Genomic DNA, 23,425 nt, shown 5'->3' with positions numbered 1-23,425 from the left:
ATCAGGTCTCCAGAGAGGATGGGAGCCAGCCTGACTGGGGTTTGGGCAGGAATTCTGCCAACTCAGTCTGGCTTGAGTTGGTCAAAGCTGCAACCTCAGAATAACAAAGGGCGTAGGAAGTGCAATGCGTGTCGCAGCACTGTCCCCAGTGCTGGTTTCAGCAATGTCAGGGTGGCATTCGTGTTCTTTGGGCTGATTTCCTCTGGTCACTCATGCTCAAAGTTTTGGGGCCTTTTGAGATTTCTCTCCCACTCGCCCTCCCTCCTGCCACAAGTCCTGCAGACTATTAGGAGACTGGGCTGCAGCAAGGTAATCCCAAAGTTTGCATTTACCCTGAGAATGAAGAACAATCAACATGTAGCGAATGTGATGGGGATGGGTCACCTTTAGAATGGCCCATCATGATCTGATGTGGGCGAGCGGAGAGTTTCCGGAACCCCAGATCCCAATTAGAGGTGGCCATTTGGTGGTTTCCTGCATGTAGCACTTGCATCGGCGTTCATAAGCTCACAGCCTCATCACACACACTAAATCTGGCAAAAGAATCCTTTGATAGAGGAAGGGACGGTGATCATCATGGGATAAAGGAGGCCTGCAGAATCAGAATTTTAGGAGGAAAGGGTGCTCTGACCAGTTGACTGGGAATTTGCCCTGGGGCTGAACGAAGTGGTGATGCCACCAGAGTCCCAGAGAGGCCAGGGGCCCTCAGTGGATGAACGCGTTTATCTGATTGTGATACACTCTTTATTCTTGCTTCTCCAGCCCTCTCTCCATCCCCAGGTCCACTCCTTGAGTCTGTAAGGCCTGGCATCATAAGTTTCCAGGTGGCTCCTTTCCAACCTCTCCTGCCTCCTCTTCAAACATGGCTGATTCTACACGACTGCCCTGCTCAAGAGCACTTCACACGTACGCAGCCAAACTCCTTGGCCTGGCTTTTGCGGCTTTCCCTAAATTGGCCTCATCATGCTTTATTTTTCAGCCCATAATGCTTGTCATCTGTCTTCAGCCGGAGGGGCACAGCTAACTTCATGTTGCTCTCCCCCTGGCGGTGCCCTGCCTGTTCTCTGCCTGCAAGTCCTACCAGCATGCATCTTCAAAACGCCGCTCCAGCCCATCCTGACTCCACCAGGCCCAACTTCTGCTTCCACACAGGAGAGCACCCCTTGCTGTGCTCCCTTGTTGTCCTGGATGTGGCTCACCTCTGTCCCCTCATGCCCCTCTGGGCTCCTAGTGAAGCACTGGGTGTCTGCCGGGGGGTCCCTGGCACTGACTCTCACTACCTTCCTGGGCTTCACTTCATTCCTTACTTGAACTCCCTGAACAGCAAATCTTCCATGCGGCCACCTCTGACCTCTGGGGCAACTCTCAAGAGTCCAGCAGAGGGTGGTGGTAAAATCAAAAGAAGACTGATGAGAAGGACTCGAAGAAAACTTTTAGAAAGAAACCAGAGACTAAGCAGGGATGTGTGTGAAATACTGGTTTTTATTGGTTGGCACAATATTACAACCTACAGTTCCAATGCCCTTCCCTCCCACACAGTTCAAGTGGAAAGAAACTGATTAACACACAGAAAGGAACAGCACACTCACAGGTTTAAGCATTTGTTTTTACAAAAAGGAGTCAGATATAGGGGTGGTGGGATTTTAGGGATAGTACCAGAGCTCCAGCTAGACTATGGGGGAGGGCTTTGCTGTCCTCTGCTGCCGGCACACATGAGGGGATGCTTTAGTAAGGGGACAGTTACACACGGCTGGCTGGCTATTAAAGGGGGAAAAGGGGGACTTGCATCTGCTGTGCACCTGTCTCAGACCCAAACCTGAACTTTCTTTTCAGCCCTCCCCCACAACCCGCCTGCCCCCACGGGAAAGAGAGGTATGAAGGAAGCCTAAGAACAGCCTCCTAGAGAAAGGGTGCAGGAAAACTCAGTTTCCTTCCACCTCCTCTGGACCCATTCTGCTCCCCTCAGCTCCTAAGAGCACTGAGAGACTGGGGAAGAAGCCAGGCCTGGGCAGGCGGCTCCAAGTGGGCAGGGAGGAAAACTCGCTTTTCCATACAATACCAAGCAAGGTTGTTTTGCAAACGAAAAAATGGAAAACAAGACCATGCACCCCTGGGTCAGGAGCTCCTGCGTCCTGGAGCACATTTGGATAGGGGTAAGGGCGACGTTATTCCAAACCCCAGTTGTGAAAGGTCGCAAGAGGCTAAGGGACCATAACCAACCCCTCCTCCCACACAAGCGCCTTTCCTTGGATTCCCTGGGGTTTTGTTGAGCTCATCTGGGGTTATTCTGCTACCCTCTCCAAGGATGAGTACTCAGCCCATTGGCCACTCCACTTTTTACCCTTTCTAGAAATATACAGCACACTGCCTAAACAGGTGATCCATTCTCACTCTGCAGAATGGTCACCAAGGAACCAGGTGACCTAGGGGTGGAAAGGCTAAGTTGTTTGCTTTTCTGGGTGGTCCTGATGGAAGGGGACAGCAGTGGAGTTCTGGTGGAATCTGAATAGTCTGGTTTGAGTCTGTGTGATCCCCAGGGGACTGGTCCCTGGGTACATGGGCCCCTGGCTCTGTCTCAGTTCTGGAGACTTTGTCATTTAGGCCTCAGCTAAAACATGAAGGGAAAGGGACAAAGACTTTGTCCTTCAGAAAAAGTTAAACTCAATACATCTTGGCTACTTTATCTCCATCCAAAGGGTTCCCTGGAAACACCTGTTGAACTTGGCCAAAGGGAGACTGCACCTGTGCGATACACTTGAGAAGACAGGGTTCAGAAGCACCTCTAGTTCATCTGTTTCAGAACTGGAATGGTCCCAGGGAGTTTAACCCTTCTGGTGCTGATGGTAGATGAGTGGAGTGGAGGTGAGCAGAGTTGGGAAACCCCTCAAATACGCCTCATGCTGTTTGGAGATCATACCCTGTAGCTCAGCAAATAGAGCTGGGGTCTCACTGCTTCTTCCTTAGAGCCCATCCCCTACCAAGGTGATTGAGTAGGTGGGAAAAAGGTCCTTGAAATAAAGACTGGCCTCTTTATACAAAATCAAATATAAAGATGCTACTAACAGGCTTCCACATCCTCCCTCTGAAACACTTGGGTAGGCCAGAGATACCTGCTTTACTTTTACGACATCCTCAAATGCTCCTACTTCCTTAAACACGTGGTGTACACTGGTAGTTATCTTTAAGATAGATGCACTAACTGACATTTTATTCATTTTAACCACCAACTTTTTCTTCAATTATAAATCAGTTTGAATGTTTTCAGACCATGAGACAATAAAAACGGACCTGACATTTATAAAACTGCACCCCACACTGTGTCTCTTTTATAATAGAGTGGACCAACTGTTTTTCTAACTACAAAATGCAACACTGTGCAACTGCTGGGCCCTGGACTCCCTCGTGAATCTGTGCCCTGAGCAGCACTTCTATGGCCATGAATGGGTGAGTGCAAGGGTGAGGTTCTCAGAGGCAGAACAAAACACCTGAAGCAAACTGGATTTTGGAGGACAGAATCCCTTTGGATTCTGAGCAAAAAATGCTCTCAGTCACGTGGGAGGAGGCAAAAGGGCAGGTTTGTGTCTGCGCACCGTGGCTTAGGTGCCTGCAGCTCCCTGGAATCCTTCATGTCCTCAGGAGGAGCACAGGCCAGTTGCTGGCTGGGCGAAGGCCCTTGAAGTCCTCCCCTCCCCCCAGTGCTTTGGAAGCTCTCCAAGACCTAACTTCAACCTGCCCCCGTGGAGGCCTTACGTGGAGCAGGCCTATCTATTCCGGTTGTGGGTGTCTCCATAATCAGCCTCTACCTTCCCTGGCATAAGTCATATCTATTATGTTAAGACCAAGCCTTAACACTGAAATGCTGTTTTTTTCCAATGGGACAGTAATGAGGTAGAAGAGGCTACATGGATCTATTGCTTTAGGTTAACATTTTCAATTCAGCACAAAAGTGTTCAGAAAGCCAGGCTCGTATCAGTATTACTTCCAGTATTACTGGAGAAATGACTTCCTGAAGGTGAGCCACTCCACCCCACTGTACAGACAGGGAGTCCAGTCTCAAGGCCCAGCATCGGGAATGGGTATCTTGCTTTCTTCCTGAGAAGTTCCAAAGACTTAAGATTTTGATCTTAATGCCTGATTAGGGCCTCAAGCCCAGAAGAGTGATTTTACTGTATTGGTGAAAGGTTCCCTGAAAGGCGCATCCCATGGATAACGTCCACAGATGGTGAGCAATTTAGTAGGTAATTGTTCCAGAACCAGAATTTATGTTCCCCAACTCAAATATTTATAGAATCTTCACATCTGGCCTGGCTGCAGTGGGGGTGGAAGGGCGGGTAGCACATCAAAATGGTGATGAACCTGGAAAATGACAAGGCTGCTGCTTTTGTATCTTTTAAAGCCTATCTCCAGGGGGTTAAATGCCTTTTTTTGCTGTTCTAGTGGCCCCTGTTTGGGGTTAAGAACTCAGAATGTAAACTGAAGGAAACCTATTTAATTCAACAACCTAATTGCTGGAGGAACAGAAGCAATGACTCGCCACCTTCTAGATATTAATCTTGCTTTTTCAGCCAAAAGCACTTCCTTCTTCCGCAGAGGCCCTCCTGCTGTGCTCAATTCTGAGTTAAGGAGGCTTTTCTTTGCGCTCCCCTTGCCAGGTGGACAGTCTCATTTTCTAGGACAAGCTCAGGCTCACAGATCATTACTATCAACAAAGATTTAGGGGAGAGACATGCCCTTTTCACTTCAAAAGCTTCACGTAGCAGACACACAAAATCAAATCACGTGACTGCCAGCCTCAGCTCAAGGAGTCTGTTATAATCAACACCAAATGGGATTCTTTATTTCTCTTTTTATTTATTAATTTTTAAGGGGATTAGGAGGACAAACTATTGGATTACTCTGAAGGTGAGAGATATCATTTTTTAAATGTCCTGATTAGGCTTCACCCATCCCTGAAAGGTTATCAAGCTAATGCAAAAACATTGTCGAAGTGTGAAGCCGCCTTTTCAGAGACAGGAGTGGAAGGCTCCTGGCTTCCAAAGGAGAGTCTGCCTAAAAGGAGGTTCCCAGGGCCTGTGATGACCTCAAGTCAACCTGATGTAGTATATTCTATAGATTGCAGTATTTAGCAATTCACAATTTACTTGAAAATCTCAAATGTCTTACTGCTTTAGGTGACATGTCAGGTGACGTGGAATACACAGCTCTTCTGGATGGTGTGGTCTCTGTTGCAAGCTCAGCCCAGAGTGCAGAGGCTGACTCGGGTGCTTTCCCACCTACCCCAAGTGAGGGGGGGGGGTGCCCTGATGGAGCAAGGCTGACGCCACTAAGGTTGACAGCTGCAGAGCCTTGGGGAAATAGGTTCCATCCCAGCAGTGCTCAGAAGAAACGACTGCCACCCCAACTGGGCAGTATAAACTGCACAGCCTCAGGTCTGACTTCTTTTAGAGTCTTCAAGAATAAGAACTCAAAGAGCCATCTGCATTATTTAATCACCATTAAACAATCTCCTCTCCCTAGAAATGCTTGAGTTGACTATCCTGCATGTCTCCTATTTTTTGTAAAGATGTAGATGTGAAATGCAGGTGGGACCAGGATATAGAGTTATATTATCAACCCTCATTTCTCTTTAAGCAAAAATTCATCCCACTGTGGAGATTTCTCCAGGTATTTCTTCTAATGCTAAATCCACTCTCAACTAGGATGGGCTTAGAGAACACTTCAGAAATACTAAAAATTATACAGTTGTGGCAAAAATCACATTGTGGTTATTAAATCCTTTTTGTAAATGAACAAAAATATGGCTCAGGCTAAGCTGTTTAAAAAAAAAGATCAGGTGGGGAGATCAACAAAGATATTAACACAGCACTAGATGGAAATGACAAATATGTTAAGTACAAGGTATGAAACGCACATCCATGTCCATCAGAAGACCGATCACTCCCCTCTGTTGAAGAGGTTTAGAAGAAGCCCCCAATAAGCACTGTACGTGGAGAAGAGAAAGGGGAAGGAGAAGGAGGAAGCATGGTTCTATGGGGAACTTCTTCCTCCTAGAATTCTCAAAACAAAAGGTGACTTTTTTTTTCTTCTAAGCAAGTCTAAGAGACTTTACATGGGCTGACTCCTAACACTGAAACAGAAAATATTTCTCTGCCATGAAGGAACTTGACTATGTAGCAACAGCGTACAAAAAACTGCAAACGCTCTCAGAGGGCAGTGACCCACTCTGCTCCCCAGAGGCTGCGGGAAGCAAGGCCTCCAGTGCCTCACTTTCCACAGCACTGGCAACGCAATGCAGAGGGCGGAAATCCTGTGGCGAAGCCACCTTCTAGGCCTCGCTCAGCCTTAGCAGGGTGATACTCCCACACTCTCTGATCCCTCCAGATGGCCTCAGCTCAGACTCAGCAGTGAGGAAACCCTCTCCTCACAGGGCAGATGGGGCAGCAGACACTTGTAAAAATAAAACGGTCAGTTCCTGTTTTGTTTACCATGAGAAAAATCAAGACTCCTCTTTCATGGGCTGCACTGTTCTGAGAGGCGACCAGAAAACCTAACGTGGCCGACTCCTGGTAGTCCTCTTTCTCTCTCTCTCTCTCTCTCACACACACACACACACACAAACACACACACACACACTCACTCACTCACTCACACACAGTCCTGGTCCAAAAAAACGGCATGATCTCACTGTTGTTTCCCCAAGGGCTGCAATTTATAAACCAAAAACAAATTTTAATTTAAAAAAAGCCATTGCTATCTTTCTCCATCCTGAGTATGGTGGACTCTGATGGGCACTCTGGTAATAATCAGAATCTAAGATGTGCCCGTTCACTGTGAGAGAGACTCGATATCTGCCCTGAACACAGGAACCTGTTTCTGCCAAGCCTGAATAAGGCGAGTACTTGCAGAATTAATGGCAAATCAGTGTTGTCTAAATATTCTGCAAGCAGGGTAAACTTTGAGCTTTCCTCTGTTTTTCCTTGCTTTCTTTGGGGGAGATAGAAAGGTTACTGCAACCATGTGTCTAAGTAATGTATCACAAAAGGGCTGTGACTACACGTCAGGAGATAGCCATGGTGTTTATGATGCCAGGGAGGGAAAAACACCGACCCCTGCTCACCAGAATCCCAGTGCAACAGATAACCGCATCAATTTCAACAATTCTGGTGTTGGACAAAGCCTCCTTTTGTCAGTTAAGGAAGCATCAGCACAACCTCGCCAGTTAACTGCATTAATGGGATCCATTCATGTCACTGACAAATACTTCTTGGCACAGTTCACTTTCCTGACCCAAAGACGCCAACAACCATCCAAACAGGACTTTGTAGGGTAGTGTATTATTATACCAACCCAGTGAAAACATCTTCAGGTCACTAAAAACTGCACAAATACTATTAACAAATGCAGTTCCTGTTTCAAGAGTACTAATCGTTTTCCTGCAAAGCTCTTTCAATCTGTATCATAAAGGTAGAATTTATTTTGAAGATTGTTTTGGGGACTCCATTTAGTGCTGAGCTGAACTTATTTTATTGTCCCCTTTATTTATTTGCACAGAACCTCAGAATGCTCTAAATCAGGTAATAAGCAGCAGTGTGTTCGTTTTTAAGTAGGACACATGAACAGTGAGTTGGCATTTAGATTCAAATCCCATGGTGCTTTCTATCCACTGGGACCCTTACTTAGGGACAGGATTCCTTTCCCAGAGGTAGAGCGGTCTCCTAAGGAAACTGCCGGCACTGCTTTTTGGCTCCGTGTTTTAAGACTGGGAGAGAAGATGCAAACCGAGAATAGATAGCAAAAATTTAAGTTCATCAACTGATGTCCCCTAAAACACTGAACATTAAATGACACAGGCCTACCAGATACTATATTTCTTTTAGTGGGAGGGAAGAGCAAAAGCTTTTCAAAGTTTGAGTATTTATTAGAATTTTTAAATAAAGAGAACTACGATTTTAATTTCACATCTTGGCTATGTTTTGACAAAGGAGATGCCACCAAGAGTATAGCAACAAACTCCTGTCCCAAGCCAGGGATTGATCAGTGCCCCCCACCCCCAGCCCCGGTCTCAAGACCCTTTTCTGCCTACTTCTCGACTAAACAACACAATTGGCAAATGAAGCCAGCATCAAACCTGTATCAAAACCCAACAAGACAGTTTGCAGGGAGCCAATGCATTATGTTGCTGTTCTAATAACTGATTAAGCATTCTCCCATACCACTTCTCAGCGGACGACGGACCTTTCACATCCCAGTGGGAGACATATTTAATATTTCTGAGCATGCTCCATGGTGCAATTATAAGTGCTATAACATTACAAAGACAAGCAAACATCTGAATTTTCCTCCTGTGTACTTTTCAGGAACGTAACATGGTTACCCAGAACAGGGACAGGACTGTACAGCTGCACTTGCCAAGTATAGTTGGATGCTTCAGAGCACAAGGACAATATCCAGTTCAGCACGGTGTAAGGCATGGATGCACAGGGAGAGAGGCCTTTGTCGGCGATAAGTAGCATTATGGAAAAAACTCCAAACCAGCAGGATAGAAACAGTGCTCGACGCTCCAGTTTTTTAGATAGTAATCCCAAGAATCCAGTTCAAATCCCTATTGTCAACATGTAGGGAGGAATTCAATTTCTAGCATTGTTTCTCCAGATCTGAGCTGAGGCCATTTGCTCCTGGCTTGGTAATAAAAAAGAAAATAGGTTTCTTCCTGTTTCTTTCTTGGCATGGAAACACAGCTTTGAGAAGAGAAGGCCATGAGTCCTGGGAGCACTATGAAGGTAGCTAAACTCTTCCCATACCCTACATAACTACAGTCGATGACTGGGAAAAGAGAGAGGACAGGGAACTTTACCTAGCCACTAGCATCAGAAACAAAAAGTAAATTAATTGTGAGGCTCTCCACTTCAGAAACACCCTGAATTTAAAAAACAAAACTTTGAAAAATTAAACAGTTAAATCCCTCTTCTAAAAGTCATTTATTTACATATTATATGCCCAGTATATAATGTGTAGATAAATGTATCTTGCAGTGAAAGTGACCAGCCTACCAGACTTAACAGCACATTACAGGACAAATTCTTGAAAGATTTCATCTCATATTGGTATCTTTTAATAAAAAAAAAAAAAAATTAAAAAAAAAATCTGGCCAGGGCTGGGATGAAACAGACAGGAACACTTCAGAATCCAAGGCAGAGGGAAGGCTGTTTGCCTCTTTAGAGAATTGTAGGGGTGTGAAAAGGGAGAGACAGATCATGCACAAAAGTACTGACAAATTACACACCCACCCCCCACCCCCTCAATAAAAAGAGAAGAAAAAGCCCCATCACTTAACACCAAACAGCAACATTATCAATAAACCCTTTCTCTGCTGCCCATCATGCCTTAGTTGAAAGAGGAGGCCTGTGAGGAGAGGTGAAAGAGCAAGGGTGAGAGGGAAGACCTGCACTTCAGTCTAGTTTCCAATTTCCATTTCTCTTACAGGAAATCTTCAGTCATCTGATGCCTGGCATCGAGCTCTGAGCAGAAACTGAGTAAGTGGTGGCCACGAGCGGGGTGCCATTGTTGGCTGAGTAGCCTTGCCTCAACGTTTCAAAATACGATGCTTGCACCGGTTTGTGATACTGCAGCACTTTTATGGCATCTTCTATTTTAAACCATTCCCGCTTCCTTCCTGTCGAGGCAGAGAGAAAAAGAAATCAGTACAAAAGGAAAGCAGCAGGTTTCTGACCCTAAAACTTTTGAGAAAATGTAGAAAAAAACATGGAAGCAATGGTTATCAGTGTTTTTCTTTTCTTTTTCACATTGAAGTATAACTGACCTACAACACTATGTTAGTTCCAGGCGTACAACATAGTGATTTGATATTTCTATACATTACAAAATGACCACGATGGTTATCAACATTTAAAAAACATGTAAGTTTATTTTTCCTTATTTTCTTTTCCTACAAGGGTGATGCAAGCACTTTATATGCTTCAAATATTACACAAATGTCTAATGCAGAAAACAGGTAAGAAATCTGGAAACTGAAGAGCTGAAAGTCATTGTGTGAAACCTGCCCTCTAAAGAGAACCACTGCTAGTGGTTTCCTCTTGAGCTCCGGGGCCTCTGGCTTCCTCGGCTTGTACATAAGTGCCTGAAGCCCGCCAGCAACCCCATCTCCTGCAGAAACAGACATGAGCATCAGCTTCCAGAATTACCAGGATGGCTGACTTGTAATCAGTTATTTATTTTAAAATTTTTGTATAAGAGTGATATATCTACAAAAAAGAAAATATTTTCTCAAAAAGAGGAAAATATAATCTCAACACAATCATTATTAACTTTTCAGTGTATTTACATTTTTTTCAAATGCATGTTTTAAAATCCTCCATTATTTTTTCTCTTACAAAAATAACAAAAGATCATTGGTTAAAATTGGGAAAACAGAAGAAAGCATAAATAAGATAATTACCTGTAATCTTATAAACCAGAAGTAACTACTCTTAATACCTTAGTGCATTTGCTTTTCTTTCATCTTATTTGAAAAAGACACAGTTATTTGAGCAACTATAATTGGGATCATGCTTTAAGGTGCTCGGAATCCTCAGAGGCCCTGATGGAGTGCTGTTGTTAGGAACATGGACACTGAAGCTAATATGCTGGGCTCCAATCACATCAATGGCTCTAATGAGCTGCACAGCTTTGGGCAAGTTACTGAACCTCTCTGGGCCCCACTTTCTTCATCTATAAAATAGAGATAATAAATAATGCCTATCTCACAAGTCTGTTGTGAGGGCTAATATGTAAAGCATTTGAACAATACCTGGGACAGAGTACATGCTGTAAGAGTTTGCTTTACTATTACTGTTGTTATTGCTTCTTTTCCACTTCACATTGTTTCTTAAGCATTCTTCTCTGTTGTAAAAGTATGATATTTAATGGCTGCATTACATCATAATACCTAGCATGGATATAATGTCATTCACTTAACCATTTCCCTATCATTGGACATCAACAGTCTGCAATTTTAGTTATTATAAATAATGCTACACTTAAAAAAAATTTGAACACTATAGGGCTTGTGATACTGTCAAACAGCTTTCCAGAAGGATGTACTGATCCCCAATCCTGCTTTTGTGTGTTGGAATGTCAGTCTTACCACACTCCTGCCAGCACTGTTAACTTTTGTTTGGCATTGCCAATTCTTTAGGTGAAAACCAGTACCTCATCTTTGTTTTCACTTCAAATTCATATTTTAATGTAGTTCTAATGAGTGTATATACAATTCTGTATCCTGTTTTCAGTCACCAACACGATCTCATAAGCACTTTCCCATGGTGTAGAGCTTTCATAAGTATGCGTTTAACTGCCTAACGTTCCATCAGATGAATGGACCTTAGATCACTTAACATTTGCTGACCTGTACATTTTAAGACCCAATTTTTCATCTGAAAAAGGCTCATCTGAAGGAAGGCTCATAGGCTTATTCCCATATTCAGATTGTTTCATTAGAGTCAATTCTCAGCAGTGGGAGTACAGGTGAAAGGCTTGTTTGGATATTAATAGAGCAATGGTACCTTAAAAATTAGTATCACAAGTGTGTGACTCCCACCAGACAGAGTACTCTGAGGACAGGGCCAGCCACACCACTCACCTCTGTTTCTTTTTCAGGCCCCAGCACCGGCTGTCAAGGAGTCTATTTTTAATACCCCCCACACTGAATTTATTTATACTTAAGTTTATTGCATTCTTACCAAACACAAAGCCATTAAAAGCTGAAGAGCTATGAAATGCCCAGATCAACAATGTGAGAGGCATGATGGCAAAGCATATACTAACAATAAAGGGAGAGGCTTTGGTAAATGAATTATATCTGTTTGCCAATTTACAACAGAAGATAATAATATTATACTTTTCTAGAATATACTTTCTTTCAGAGCTAAAAGATTAAACCATGAGCCAACCATTAAAATCACCTCAATTTTTAGGTCAAAAGACATATATACAGACTTCCCTGGTGGCGCAGTGGTTAAGAATCCGCCTGCCAATGCGGGGTACATGGATGGGTTCGATCCCTGGTCCAGGAAGATCCCACATGCCACAGAGTAACTAAGTCCACGCACCACAACTACTGAGCCCACACGCCTAGAGCCTGTGCTCCGCAACAAGAGAAGCCACAGCAATGAGGAGCCCGCACACTGCAACAAAGAGTAGCCTCCACTTGCCTCAACTAGAGAAAGCCCATGTGCAGCAACAAAGACCCAACACAGCCAAAACAAAAAAAAAGGACATATACATGCAATAGTGATCTGAGATCAAAGAAAATGGCTCCTTAGGAGAAAGTCACGTGCACCTGAAGGGTAACATGAATATAACTGGAAACTACTCCCATCACTCTACACCTACTATACAGCTCTGGAGGGAGGGGCTCACACAACCAAACCGACAGTTTTCTCTAACAGTATGAATAAGCACTGCAAGGAACAGCCACAGCCGTGCTCCCGCCTAAGGTTCATGGCCAGCAGCGGGCCTAGCATTGCGGAGGCCTTGATCAATACCTGCTTGGGAGGATCCAATTTGGTTTTAGAATCAACAGGTCTTATTTTTATGGGCCGCATTTCTAAATGTTGACTATGTACCCAACTCTGGCTTCCTCTTAAACATTTCAAAATAGTACCTTTCACAAGTTCAGAAATGGACATCCTTCTGTTATTTCTTTTCTTTATCAGGCTCTCATTTGTGGTTGTGGGTAATGACCTACGGCACGGCCAGGGCCGGTTGTGGGGAGCTCTTTGGAGGCCATCTGGGGATAACTTACCAATGTTAACTGAGTCTTCCCAGTCTTCCAGCACTTCTGTGACAATGAGCACATAGACATACGTTCTGTGCTTCCTCTCCTGGTTCTGAAGGGCAAAGAGGGACAGAGAGAGTTTTTCCTTAGAGAGCTGAGATTATGTAAACGTCCAGAGAGCTTAGACCCAAGGATTCCTTTCACTTTTTATCGTCCTACAATCAGATATGGAATAGCACCAACTGGCCTATTTAAAACATGCCACACTTGAATCTGAGGGTGAGCTCTTTGCCTGGGCTTCCAAAGCCAAGGCTTTACCCTCTTTTTTCTGCGCAACTTCTCAATACTGAGAAAAGGATTTGGGACCTCTTGAGAAAAAGGCACCAGGTAAATTTAACTAGCTAGAACACCAGAAAGAGAAGAGACTGTGGTGGGCAGGGGTCCCATCAATGTGAGCAAGCTGATTATCTCACACATCTCCCCTCCTCCTACTAACCCTGCTCATCTTTATTCCCTGATTTCCTACTTTCTCCAAATCTCTAGTCCAGACTATGTCCTTGTTTGTCTCTTGTGCTATAGCTACTTATCTTCCACTTCTCCTCTGTCTCCTTTACACTTATCTATCCCTCCTCACATCTTGGGAGGAGAGGAAGAGAGGTAGACACGGGAAAAACAATTCTAACAAATAATTCTAGTTAATTGGAGGAGATTATGGGATTTTAAAAAGAACGCATGTTATTCTCTGCTGGTGCTGCACTGTTGTGAAAACTTGGTGAAACAAAGATGGCATCTTTCCTAGATTAAGACTGCAATGGACAATGTTTATGTCCTCCCCCGCCCCCCCCAATTCATATGTTGAAATCCTAACCACCAAGGTAATAGTATTAGCAGGTAGGGGACAGTGGGAGGCGACTGGGTTATGACAGAAGACCCTCATGAATAGAATTAGTGCTCTTATAAAAGAGACCCCAGAGACATTCCCTCTTCTGCCATGTGAGAACACAGAGAGAAACCGCTGTCTATGAACCAGGAAGTGGGTCCTCACCAGACACTGAATCTGCTGGCATCTTGATCTTGGACTTCCTAGCTTCTAGAACTATGAGAAATCAATTTCTATTGTTTATAAGCCACTCAATTTCTGGTATTTTGTTACGGAAGCCTGAATGGCCCATGGTGAAGATATACGTGGTTATTAATATGATACCAATTGCACCAAAGATTTTAACAGACTTACCTCAAAAATTCCGACTAATCTTCCCAATGTCCCTTTCACTCCAGCCTGAAAAATAAAAAGGAAAGATTCATACATTGACATTGCTTACATTGCTGGCTGGTCTCATTCTGAATCTTCTTTTTCTTTTTTTTTAAAATAAATTTATTTATTATTTTTGGCTGCATTGGGTCTTCGTTGCTGTGTGCGGGCTTTCTCTAGTTGCAGCGAGCGGGGGCTACTCTTCCTTGAGGTGCGTGGGCTCTAGGCGCACAGGCTTCAGTAGTTGTGGCTTGCGGGCTCTATAGCACAGGCTCAGTAGTTGTGGCGCACAGGCTTAGCTGCTCCGCGGCATGTGAGATTTTCCCAGACCAGGGCTCGAACCCGTGTCCCCTGCATTGGCAGGAGGATTCTTAAGCACTGCACCACCAGGGAAACCCTCATTCTGAATCTTCTTGACCAATTTGTAAAACAGAAGTAAAAAAACGAGAGGACACAGCTCAGGTGGACTCCAGGTCTGTGGGGGTCATACCAGAGTGTTGTCTGTGTCACAGACTGATAACAGCAGGGTATGCTCTAGGGAGAGAAATTCCTCTCATCTCTTCCCTGTCTCTCTCACCAATGCAAAACTGGCCAAACAGAGAAAGATAATCAAGGCCATAGCCATACAAAAGATATTTTGAGGTATGAATTACTTCTTTCATTTACCCACTGATTGAACCAATATACCCTGAATGCCTAATCTGAGCCAGACAATGGTGTAGATGCCAGAGGTATAGTGATGAATAGGCTAGAACACAAAGTCCATGAGAGCAAGACCCCTATCTGACTCGTTCTTGGCTGTCTGTACCCAGCATGACTAGAAAAGAGCTCAGCACCTGGCAGGAGCTTTATAAAGAATAAGTCAATAAAAACATAGACCTGGTGGGACTTCCCTGGTGGTCCAGTGGTTAGGAGTCTGCCTTCCAGTGCAGGAGATGCAGGTTCGATCCCTGGTCACAGAACTAAGATCCCACATGCTGAGGGGCAACTGAGCCTGCATGCCTCAACTGGAGAGCCCATGCGCTCTAGAGCCTGCACATTGCAACTAGAGAGAAGCCCACGCGCCACAACGAAGATCCTGTGTGCTGCAACTAAGACCCAACACAGACAAAAATTTAAAAAAAAAAAAAAGATCTGGTAATTCTGCTAAATGATAGGTTTTATGACAGGAATGCACAGAGCATGTGATGGACAGAGAATTAGGCGAGAGGGGCAACTTTACACAGTGATTAGGACTTTGTAGTATATACTCTGTTTATCCCATCAGCCCTTTAGTATTTTTTTTTAGATCTGTGTCTTTCTGAGGCATTATAGGTGACTTTTTCACTCTATTCCAACTTACTAATTTTCTTTTCAGCCATATCCTGGTTAGAGTTATCCATTTCTGGTCCACTTTTTATTTGATTTTTTCATCTTTACTTGTTCTTTACATATCTACCTGCTTCCATTACATACAGCTCTGTTTCCATGATTTAAAAAATATTTATTTATTTATTTATTCATTCATTCATTCATTTCTGTGTTGGGTCTTTGTTGCTGCGCGCAGGCTTTCTCTAGTTGCAGCGAGCGGGCTTCTCATTGTGGTGGCTTCTCTCGTTGCAGAGCATGGGCTCTAGGTGTGCGGGCTTCAGTAGTTGTGGCATGTGGGCTCAGTAGTTGTGGCTTGCGGGCTCTAGAGCACAGGCTCAGTAGTTGTGGCACACAGGCTTAGCTGCTCCATGACATATGGGATCTTCCCGGACCAGGGCTTGAACCCGTGTCCCCTGCATTGGCAGGTGTATTCTTAACCACTGCACCACCAGGGAAGCCCTTCCATGATTTTTGTTGTTGTTGTTCTTTTAAAATGAAAGTTATTCCTTTATTTACGTTTTGAACATTCTGAAAATATTTAACTTCTTTGTCAGGTCATGCTATAAAATTCATTTTACCTGAAGTAAATTCACGTTCCAACTGGTGAAGGGCTTACTTGTGACGCTGCTTTCACCAGGCTCTCCAGAGCCAGGTCTTAAAGTGAAAATTTAGGGGTCCTGCTTCAAGGTCATATAGTGAATACTGTAGATAGAGCCCCATCCTTTACTGTGCACTGCATCTGCATCCTCTCCCTACCTAGGCCCATATCTTTTTTTTATACAGCAGATTCTTATTAGTTATCTATTTTATACATATTAGTGTATATATGTCAATCCCAATCTCCCAGTTCATCCCACCATCACCCCCCCACCCCGCTTTCCCCCCTTGGTGTCCATACATTTGTTCTCTATATCTGCGTCTCTATTTCTGCCTTGCAAACGGGTTCAGCTGTACCATTTTTCTAGATTCCACATATATGCATTAATATATGATATTTCTCTCTCTTACTTCACTCTGTATGACAGTCTCTACGTCCATCCAGGTCTCTGCAAATGACCCAATTTCGTTCCTTTTTATGGCTGAGTACTTTTCCTTTGGTATATATGTACCACATCTTTATCTATTTGTCTGTCGATGGGCATTTAGGTTGCTTCCATGTCCTGGCTATTGTAAACAGTGGTGTAATGAACACTGGGGTACATGTGTCTTTTTGAATTATGGTTTTCTCAGGGTATATGCCCAGTAGTGGGATTGCTGGGTCATATGGTAATTCTATTTTTAGTTTCTCAAGGAACCTCCATACTGTTCTCCATAGTGACTGTATCAATTTACATTCCCACCAACAGTGCAAGAGGGTTCCCTTTTCTCCACACCCTCTCCAGCATTTGTGGTTTGCAGATTTTCTGATGACGCCCATTCTAACCAGTGTGAGGTGATACCTCATTGTAGTTTTGATTTGCATTTCTCTAATAATTATTGATGTTGAGCAGCTTTTCATGTGCCTCTTGTTGGCCCATATCTTTCTAAAAGTCTCAGCTCCTGGTGTCCTTTCCATTGGGTACTTGGCCTCCCCCTTACTCCAAGGGCTCCAACCACCAGCCATGCAAGGCCATGGAGGCTGAAACTTTCCTCTGCTGTTCTGCAATTCTGCTCTGTTACTGATCTACGGAGGTATCCACTTTGCTTTGAGTCAGGCAGTCTTTTTAGCTTTTGCCTTTTATATCTGTCTCTGCTAGGAGTAGAGGGGGTGAGAAGTGAGGGAAAGATTTCCCTGGAAATGCCTGGGGGATGCAGTAACTTCTTTTCTATTACAACTGCCATGTTATTTTGTACAATACATTAAAAATCAAGGCAAATATACTTTCTGGGCTTCCCTGGTGGTGCAGTGGTTGAGAGTCCGCCTGCCGATGCAGGGGACACGGGTTCGTGCCCCGGTCCACGAAGATCCCACATGCCGCAGAGCGGCTGGGCCCGTGAGCCATGGTCGCTGAGCCTGCGCATCCGGAGCCTGTGCTCCGCAAGGGGAGAAGCCACAACAGTGAGAGGCCCGCGTACTGCAAAAAAAAAAAAAAAAAAAAAAAAAAAATATATATATATATATATACTTTCTAAAGACAGTAGGTGCTCAATAAGTTTGTACAGAATGAATAAAAATTTAAAATAAGTACTCCAAAAGTTCCTTAGAGATATTCAATAATAGAAACAACAGAAGCCAATTTAAAGGCCTAGATTCCTAAATGAGCTCTATTTTGAAATTAATTTTTGCTAATTATCTGTCAAGGAATTACTTTCCTTTCTCTTGCCAACATGCCTATTTCTTTTCCTATTCTTTTCCCATCTATTCTTTTCCCCATGTGGCTTTTGGTCTACTTCAATGGAAGTGTGTACCTTTCCTTATTTAAATTGCTTTTCTATGTTTTTAGAAATAATTGCACTCCACAGCCAGCTAACACTAGCTAGACTGTACTTCATGAATTAACCAATGAAGCTGCCTGAACAAGTGGGACGAGCTGGCAGGCTGTCCTCATCTGGAAAGCCAATGCTGTACTCTGATCCTAGGCAGCCCAAACATGCTCAGATCAGCTCCTGAGATGTGTCACCTGTGCTCTTGCCACAGGCCTCCACTGACAGGGCCTGGGAATAGAGCCGTCAGGCTTTGGGGGAAGGAGGCCCGCGGTGGGTTGGCAGAGGGGAGGCGGCACAAGGAAAGATTCATAGAGGTTCACAGAAGACATCATTCACATTTCTCTTCTGCAAAGTGGAGAAAGTTATCTTCAGCAGTTACTGTTCAATTATTTACTTTTCTTAAAAGAAAACAGAAATGCAGAAAAGGAAATAACCTCCAAATTTTAAAGGCACAAATCAACTTAATATTATGACAATACAATTTACTTAAAACTTTTAATTATAGTAATTTCTGCATTCAACACCAACATGTATCTATGATTTACTCTGTGTCAGAGGCAGTTGGGCAAAGTATAAAAACATTTTTCTTAATGAAATAGATGCATTTTTATAGTCTAGAGTAAATCAAATAATGCTGTCATCCATACACTGAAATACACTGGCCTTTTCACTTCTAATTAATCTAATTAATCACTTCTAATCAACACTAGTGTTTTTTGTTTGTTTTTGTTTTTTTCTGTTTTGCAGTACGCGGGCCTCTCACTGTTGTGGCCTCTCCCGTTGCGGAGCACGGGCTCCGGACGCGCAGGCTCAGCAACCATGGCTCACAGGCCCAGCAACCATGGCTCACAGGCCCAGCCGCTCCGCGGCATGTGGGATCTTCCCAGACCGGGGCACGAACTCAACACTAGTTTTATTTCTTAAATGTTTCTTTCAAGTTTTATCTTGAAAGATCTACTTGGGAGAATTCTATCAAAGGTGATTCTACCAATGATTATCTATGGTAAAAAGCAAAGAAATATTCCTATATTTACCAGTTTTTAAAACTGGGCTTTAGCAGTTTTCTTAGGAGGAGGCTCCTCTTTTGTAAGAAAATGGATTTCAGTTCTTTAAAGCCATAGTGCCGATAAGAGGAAGATTCCTCATAGGCAAAGTTTCTCTGAGACAGAGTTCACTGTAACCATTTTACTTTTTCACAATCTTCCACAGTCCAACTTTCATATCCTAGCTCTCTCTCAAATGCTGCCACAAGCAACTGGAGAGAGATATTTTTACCTCTCATATGATTCTTGCACGCAGGATGGGGTAGGTGTCAGGGTCACATCTGACAGATATTTGGCTCAGACATTTGGGGATAAGATTTGATTCAGGGTATATGTAAGTTTGGTCCCGTCAGGTTACTGGTATAGACCTGTTTTTCTAAAAATCATATGAAAGCAGTTACAATTTCTGTCTGTATTGTCAAAAGCCCCTAATCCAGAGAAGTCTTTATTTAAAAGCCCATCTTAGCTAGTAGTAAGAATTCCAAATAAAATATCTACTACCCTTCATTATTCAACCATATGCAGATGAGTGCTTTCTTGAACTTCAAAGTATACAGTATCAATTCTAATACTTGAGGTCTAGTTGACAAAAATTACCTGAGTAACTGGCTACTTTTTAAAAAGGAAAAAACACAAATGTCTTTTTTCCTTTCGGGGTGTTTTACTGAGATTGGAAGTATTGGGTTGGCCAAAAAGTTCCTTCGGTTTTTAAGTAAAAATAAAAGACACATTTTTCATTCTCACCAAGAACTTTATTGAATAATGTACTCACCATGTTGTTCCACTACCTTCTGCCATTTTTCAGGCAACTTTGTAATTCTATCTTCCCAAAACTTTTTTTTTTTAACATCTTTATTGGGGTTTCCCAAAACTTTTTATCTTTTTGAGCAAAGAACTGTTCTACGTGCCTTTTACAGTCTTTCAGGGAATTGAATTTTTTTCCATTAAGAGAATTATGTAAAGACCGAAATAAACAGAAACCTGAACGTGCAATGTCTGGTGAATATGGTGGATGAATCAGAACTTCCCAGCCAAGCTGTAACAGTTTTTGCCTGGTCGTCAAAGAAACACGCAGTCTTGCGTTATCCTGATGGAAGATTATGCGTTTTCTGTTGACTAATTCCGGATGCTTTTCATTGAGTGCCGCTTTCAGTTGGTCTAACTGGGAGCAGTACTTGTTGAAATTAATCGTTTGGTTTTCCGGAAGGAGCTTATAATAGAGGACTCCCTTCCAATCCCACCATATACACATCACCTTCTTTGGATGAAGACTGGCTTTTGGTGTGGTTGCTGGTGGTTCATTTCACTTGCCCCAAGATCTCTTCCATTCCACATTATTGTACAGTATCCACTTTTCAAAGCCCATCAAAATTTGTTTGTTTAAAAACAGAGTGTTTTCGTTATGTTTAGGTAGAGAAGCATGTGGAAATATGGTCAAGAAGGTTTTTTTCGGTTAGCTTATGTGGAACCCAAACATCAAAGCAATTAACATAACCAAACTGGTGCAAATGATTTTCAACGCTTGATTTGGGCATTTTGAGTATGTCGGCTATCTCCCCCATGGTATAACGTTGATTGTTCTCAGTTAATGTCTCGATTTGATCACTACCAACTTCAACTGGTCTACCCGACTGCGGAGCATCGTCCAGCGAGAAATCTCCAGCATGAAACTTCGCAAACCACTTTTGACACGTTCAATCAGTCACAGCACCTTCTCCATACACTGCACAAATCTTTTTTTGTGTTTCAGTTGTGTTTTTACCTTTCTTGAAATAATAATGCATAATATGCCAGAAATGTTGCTTTTTTTCTTCCATCTTCAATATTAAAATGGCTACACAAAATTCACCAATTTCGATGTTTTTTTTTAAATGCACGCTGATATGACAGCTGTCAGAATACAATTTAACAAATTTTTTTTTAAACAATTTATTTTTTATTTATTTATTTTTGGCTGTGCTGGGTCTTAGTTGCGGCACATGGCATCTTTGTTGAGGCATGCAGGATCTTCATTGTGGTGCGTGGGCTTCTCTCTAGTTGTGGTGTGCGGGTTTTCTCTTCTCTAGTTATGGCGTACAGGCTCCAGGGCGTGTGGGCTCTATAGTTGTGGCACACGGGTTCCAGAGCATGTAGGCTCTGTAGTTTGCAGCACACAGGCTCTAGTTGAGGCACGTGAGCTCAGTAGTTGTGGCACGCGAGCTTAGTTGCCCCGTGACATGTGGGATCTTAAGTCCCTGACCAGGGATTGAACCTGCATCCCCTGCATTGCAAGGCAGATTCTTTACCACTGGACCACCAGGGAAATCCCAACAAAATTGTTTTGAATGAAGTTAAAGATAACTAAGTGCTACTACAGTCATCTTACAGAAAAAACCGAACTTTTTGGCCAAACCTATATTTATCTGTAAAGGGCTGGACTGATCAGGGACACTCCAGTACCCCCTCTTTCCCTCTAGCAGTCTCCCGGGGTGTGTAGTTGAGGTCTAGGCAGAGGCACTGATGTGATGGGCCTTTGAACCTGCCCCTAAAATGATCTCCTACCACAAAGATCCCTGGCTTTGCTGCTTAGTTTGGATGGGCATAAAGTGGACCATCACCTTCTGAAACCAATTTTTTCACTCTCAGGTGGATATGGTGGCAGACACAGATGGCTGTCTAGTCCACAAGAATTCTCCCTTCCTCCTTGCTACCAGTAAGACTCAGATTCTGTTCAGGTGAGAGCTATGGCACACTTGGAACCGCATAGGGAGTTCTGCTGCCCTCTGCAGTGACAGGTTTAGGGGTGCTGTGTATGACCCAATTCTGGGTCAGTGGTTCCTGAGAGGACGTTTCTTGGAGGCTTCTAAAAAAGATTTCCCATCATGATAAAAGAGCTGTACAAAAAGAAACCCTATACCTCCTTGCTTGTCAGGTGGGGACCTGAAACTTGGAACTGCAACAGTCATCTTGTGATCATAAGGGTAAGGCCTAGAAAATCAATAAGAAGTGAACCAAAGTCCTGACGGCTGAGCTGCTGAAGCAACAGGGTAATGGCCAACCCCTGGACCTCTTATGTGAGAAAAATAATTAGTGATGTTAAAGCCACTTTTAGTCAGATACGCTGGCACCTGTATCTGAAAGCTTCCTGCTACTTCCCTTGATTTAAACGGCAGCTCTCTGAGGAAGACTGCATATCCCAAAAGAAAAATTCTGTACATTCAGGGAGCTGTAGTGTAAAATCTTCCTCTATTAAAGCAGTAAGCCCAGGTGCAAAAGGAGCTCAGGGGAACAACTCTAATGCAAGTGTCTATATGAGGAAACCTATGAACAAAAATATATGGTCTTCAATACACATAACTTTCTGGTATCCACCAAACTTGTCAATTATAGAAGGAAAGAATCACAGTGAAGACAGATGGAAGTAGATGAGAAGACAGTTTAAGTCCACTGAAATCCCATCCCAAGGTTTTTTGTTTTGCTTTTTAAATGAAACATTTCAAATATCAAAAAAGTAAAGAAAATAATAAAATAAACATTCAGGTAGTCAGGTAGTCACTAACCAGCTTTGTCAAATAGTAGTGTATCATTCTATGTCATTTTTTTTCTTAAGAAATAAAACTACTAGTACAACAGAAGCCTCTTGTGTATTCCCCACCTCCTGCCAGAAGTAACTAACTACTACTCACCTAAATTTGGTTTTTATCATTCGACTGTATGTTTTTACACTTCTACTACTTAGGTATATATCCACTAGTAATGGTATATAGTATTTCCTGCATGTTTCTCTACTTGATTAAAAAAAAGGATTATAAAGTCTGCAACGTTTTCCTCTTCAATATCATGTTTCTGACTTTTAGCTATATTAATACATGTGGTTTTAGTTAATTCATTCTAACTCTTGATCAATAATTTTAAGAATTTATCACAATTTATTAATCTGTTCACTTGTTGGTAGACATTTAGTCATGCTATTATAAAAAACATCGCCGGGCTTCCCTGGTGGTGCAGTGGTTGAGAGTCTGCCTGCCGATGCAGGGGACACGGGTTTGTGCCCCGGTCCGGGAAGATCCCATATGCTGCAAAGCGGCTAGGCCCGTGAGCCACGGCCGCTGAGCCTGCGCGTCTGGAGCCTGTGCTCCGCAACGGGAGAGGCCACAGCAGTGAGAGGCCCGTGTACCACGAAAAAAAAAAAATTGCCAAAAAAAGAACTTCTCTTACAGATATCCTTGTTACTTACCATGTGTGGGAGTTTCTCCAAGATCTATAACTAAATGTCAAATTTCTGAATCACAGGGTAAAAGTACCTCCAATTTTCCCACTTATTATCACGTTGCTCTCTGCAGTAGATCAGCTGCAGAAATGGCTGCAATTCTCTCCCTGTATCCATGTCCTTTTTTTTTCCGGCTGTGCCGCGCAGCTTGTGGGATCTAAGTTTAGTTTCACTGCCCTCAGCAGTGAAAGTGCAGAGTCCTAACCACTGGACCACTAGGGAACTAACTCCCTGTACCCATATCCTTTGAAGTGTAATTTTGCAGTTCTTCCTATCAAGAGATAGAATCTATTTTCCCACCCCTGGCCTTGTGACTTGCTTTGGCCAACAAAATGCAGAAGGATGGTATA

At 43.2% G+C, this 23,425-nt stretch overlaps 1 protein-coding gene across 2 annotated transcripts in view; it reads right to left on the bottom strand.

Annotated features, from left to right (window-relative positions):
• Window positions 1-1,464: 1,464 nt before the first annotated feature.
• NUDT3 (nudix hydrolase 3) overlaps window positions 1,465-23,425 on the bottom strand; it is a 109,267-nt gene continuing 87,306 nt past the window's right edge. For both annotated transcript variants that reach the window (XM_079933576.1, XM_079933575.1), the window contains 3 exons: window positions 14,010-14,054; window positions 12,803-12,887; window positions 1,465-9,673 (listed from right to left, as the gene is read on the bottom strand). In XM_079933576.1, coding sequence (XP_079789702.1) covers window positions 9,495-9,673; window positions 12,803-12,887; window positions 14,010-14,054 — 309 coding nt within the window. In that variant the 3' untranslated portion in view covers window positions 1,465-9,494. The remainder of the gene's footprint in view (window positions 9,674-12,802; window positions 12,888-14,009; window positions 14,055-23,425) is intronic.

Source organism: Stenella coeruleoalba (genome assembly GCF_951394435.1).
Source record: "Stenella coeruleoalba genome assembly, chromosome: 10".
Lineage (NCBI taxonomy): Eukaryota > Metazoa > Chordata > Mammalia > Artiodactyla > Delphinidae > Stenella > Stenella coeruleoalba.
The sequence above is the reverse complement of the archived record's forward strand: the minus strand, read 5'-3'. Positions and strand labels throughout refer to the sequence as shown.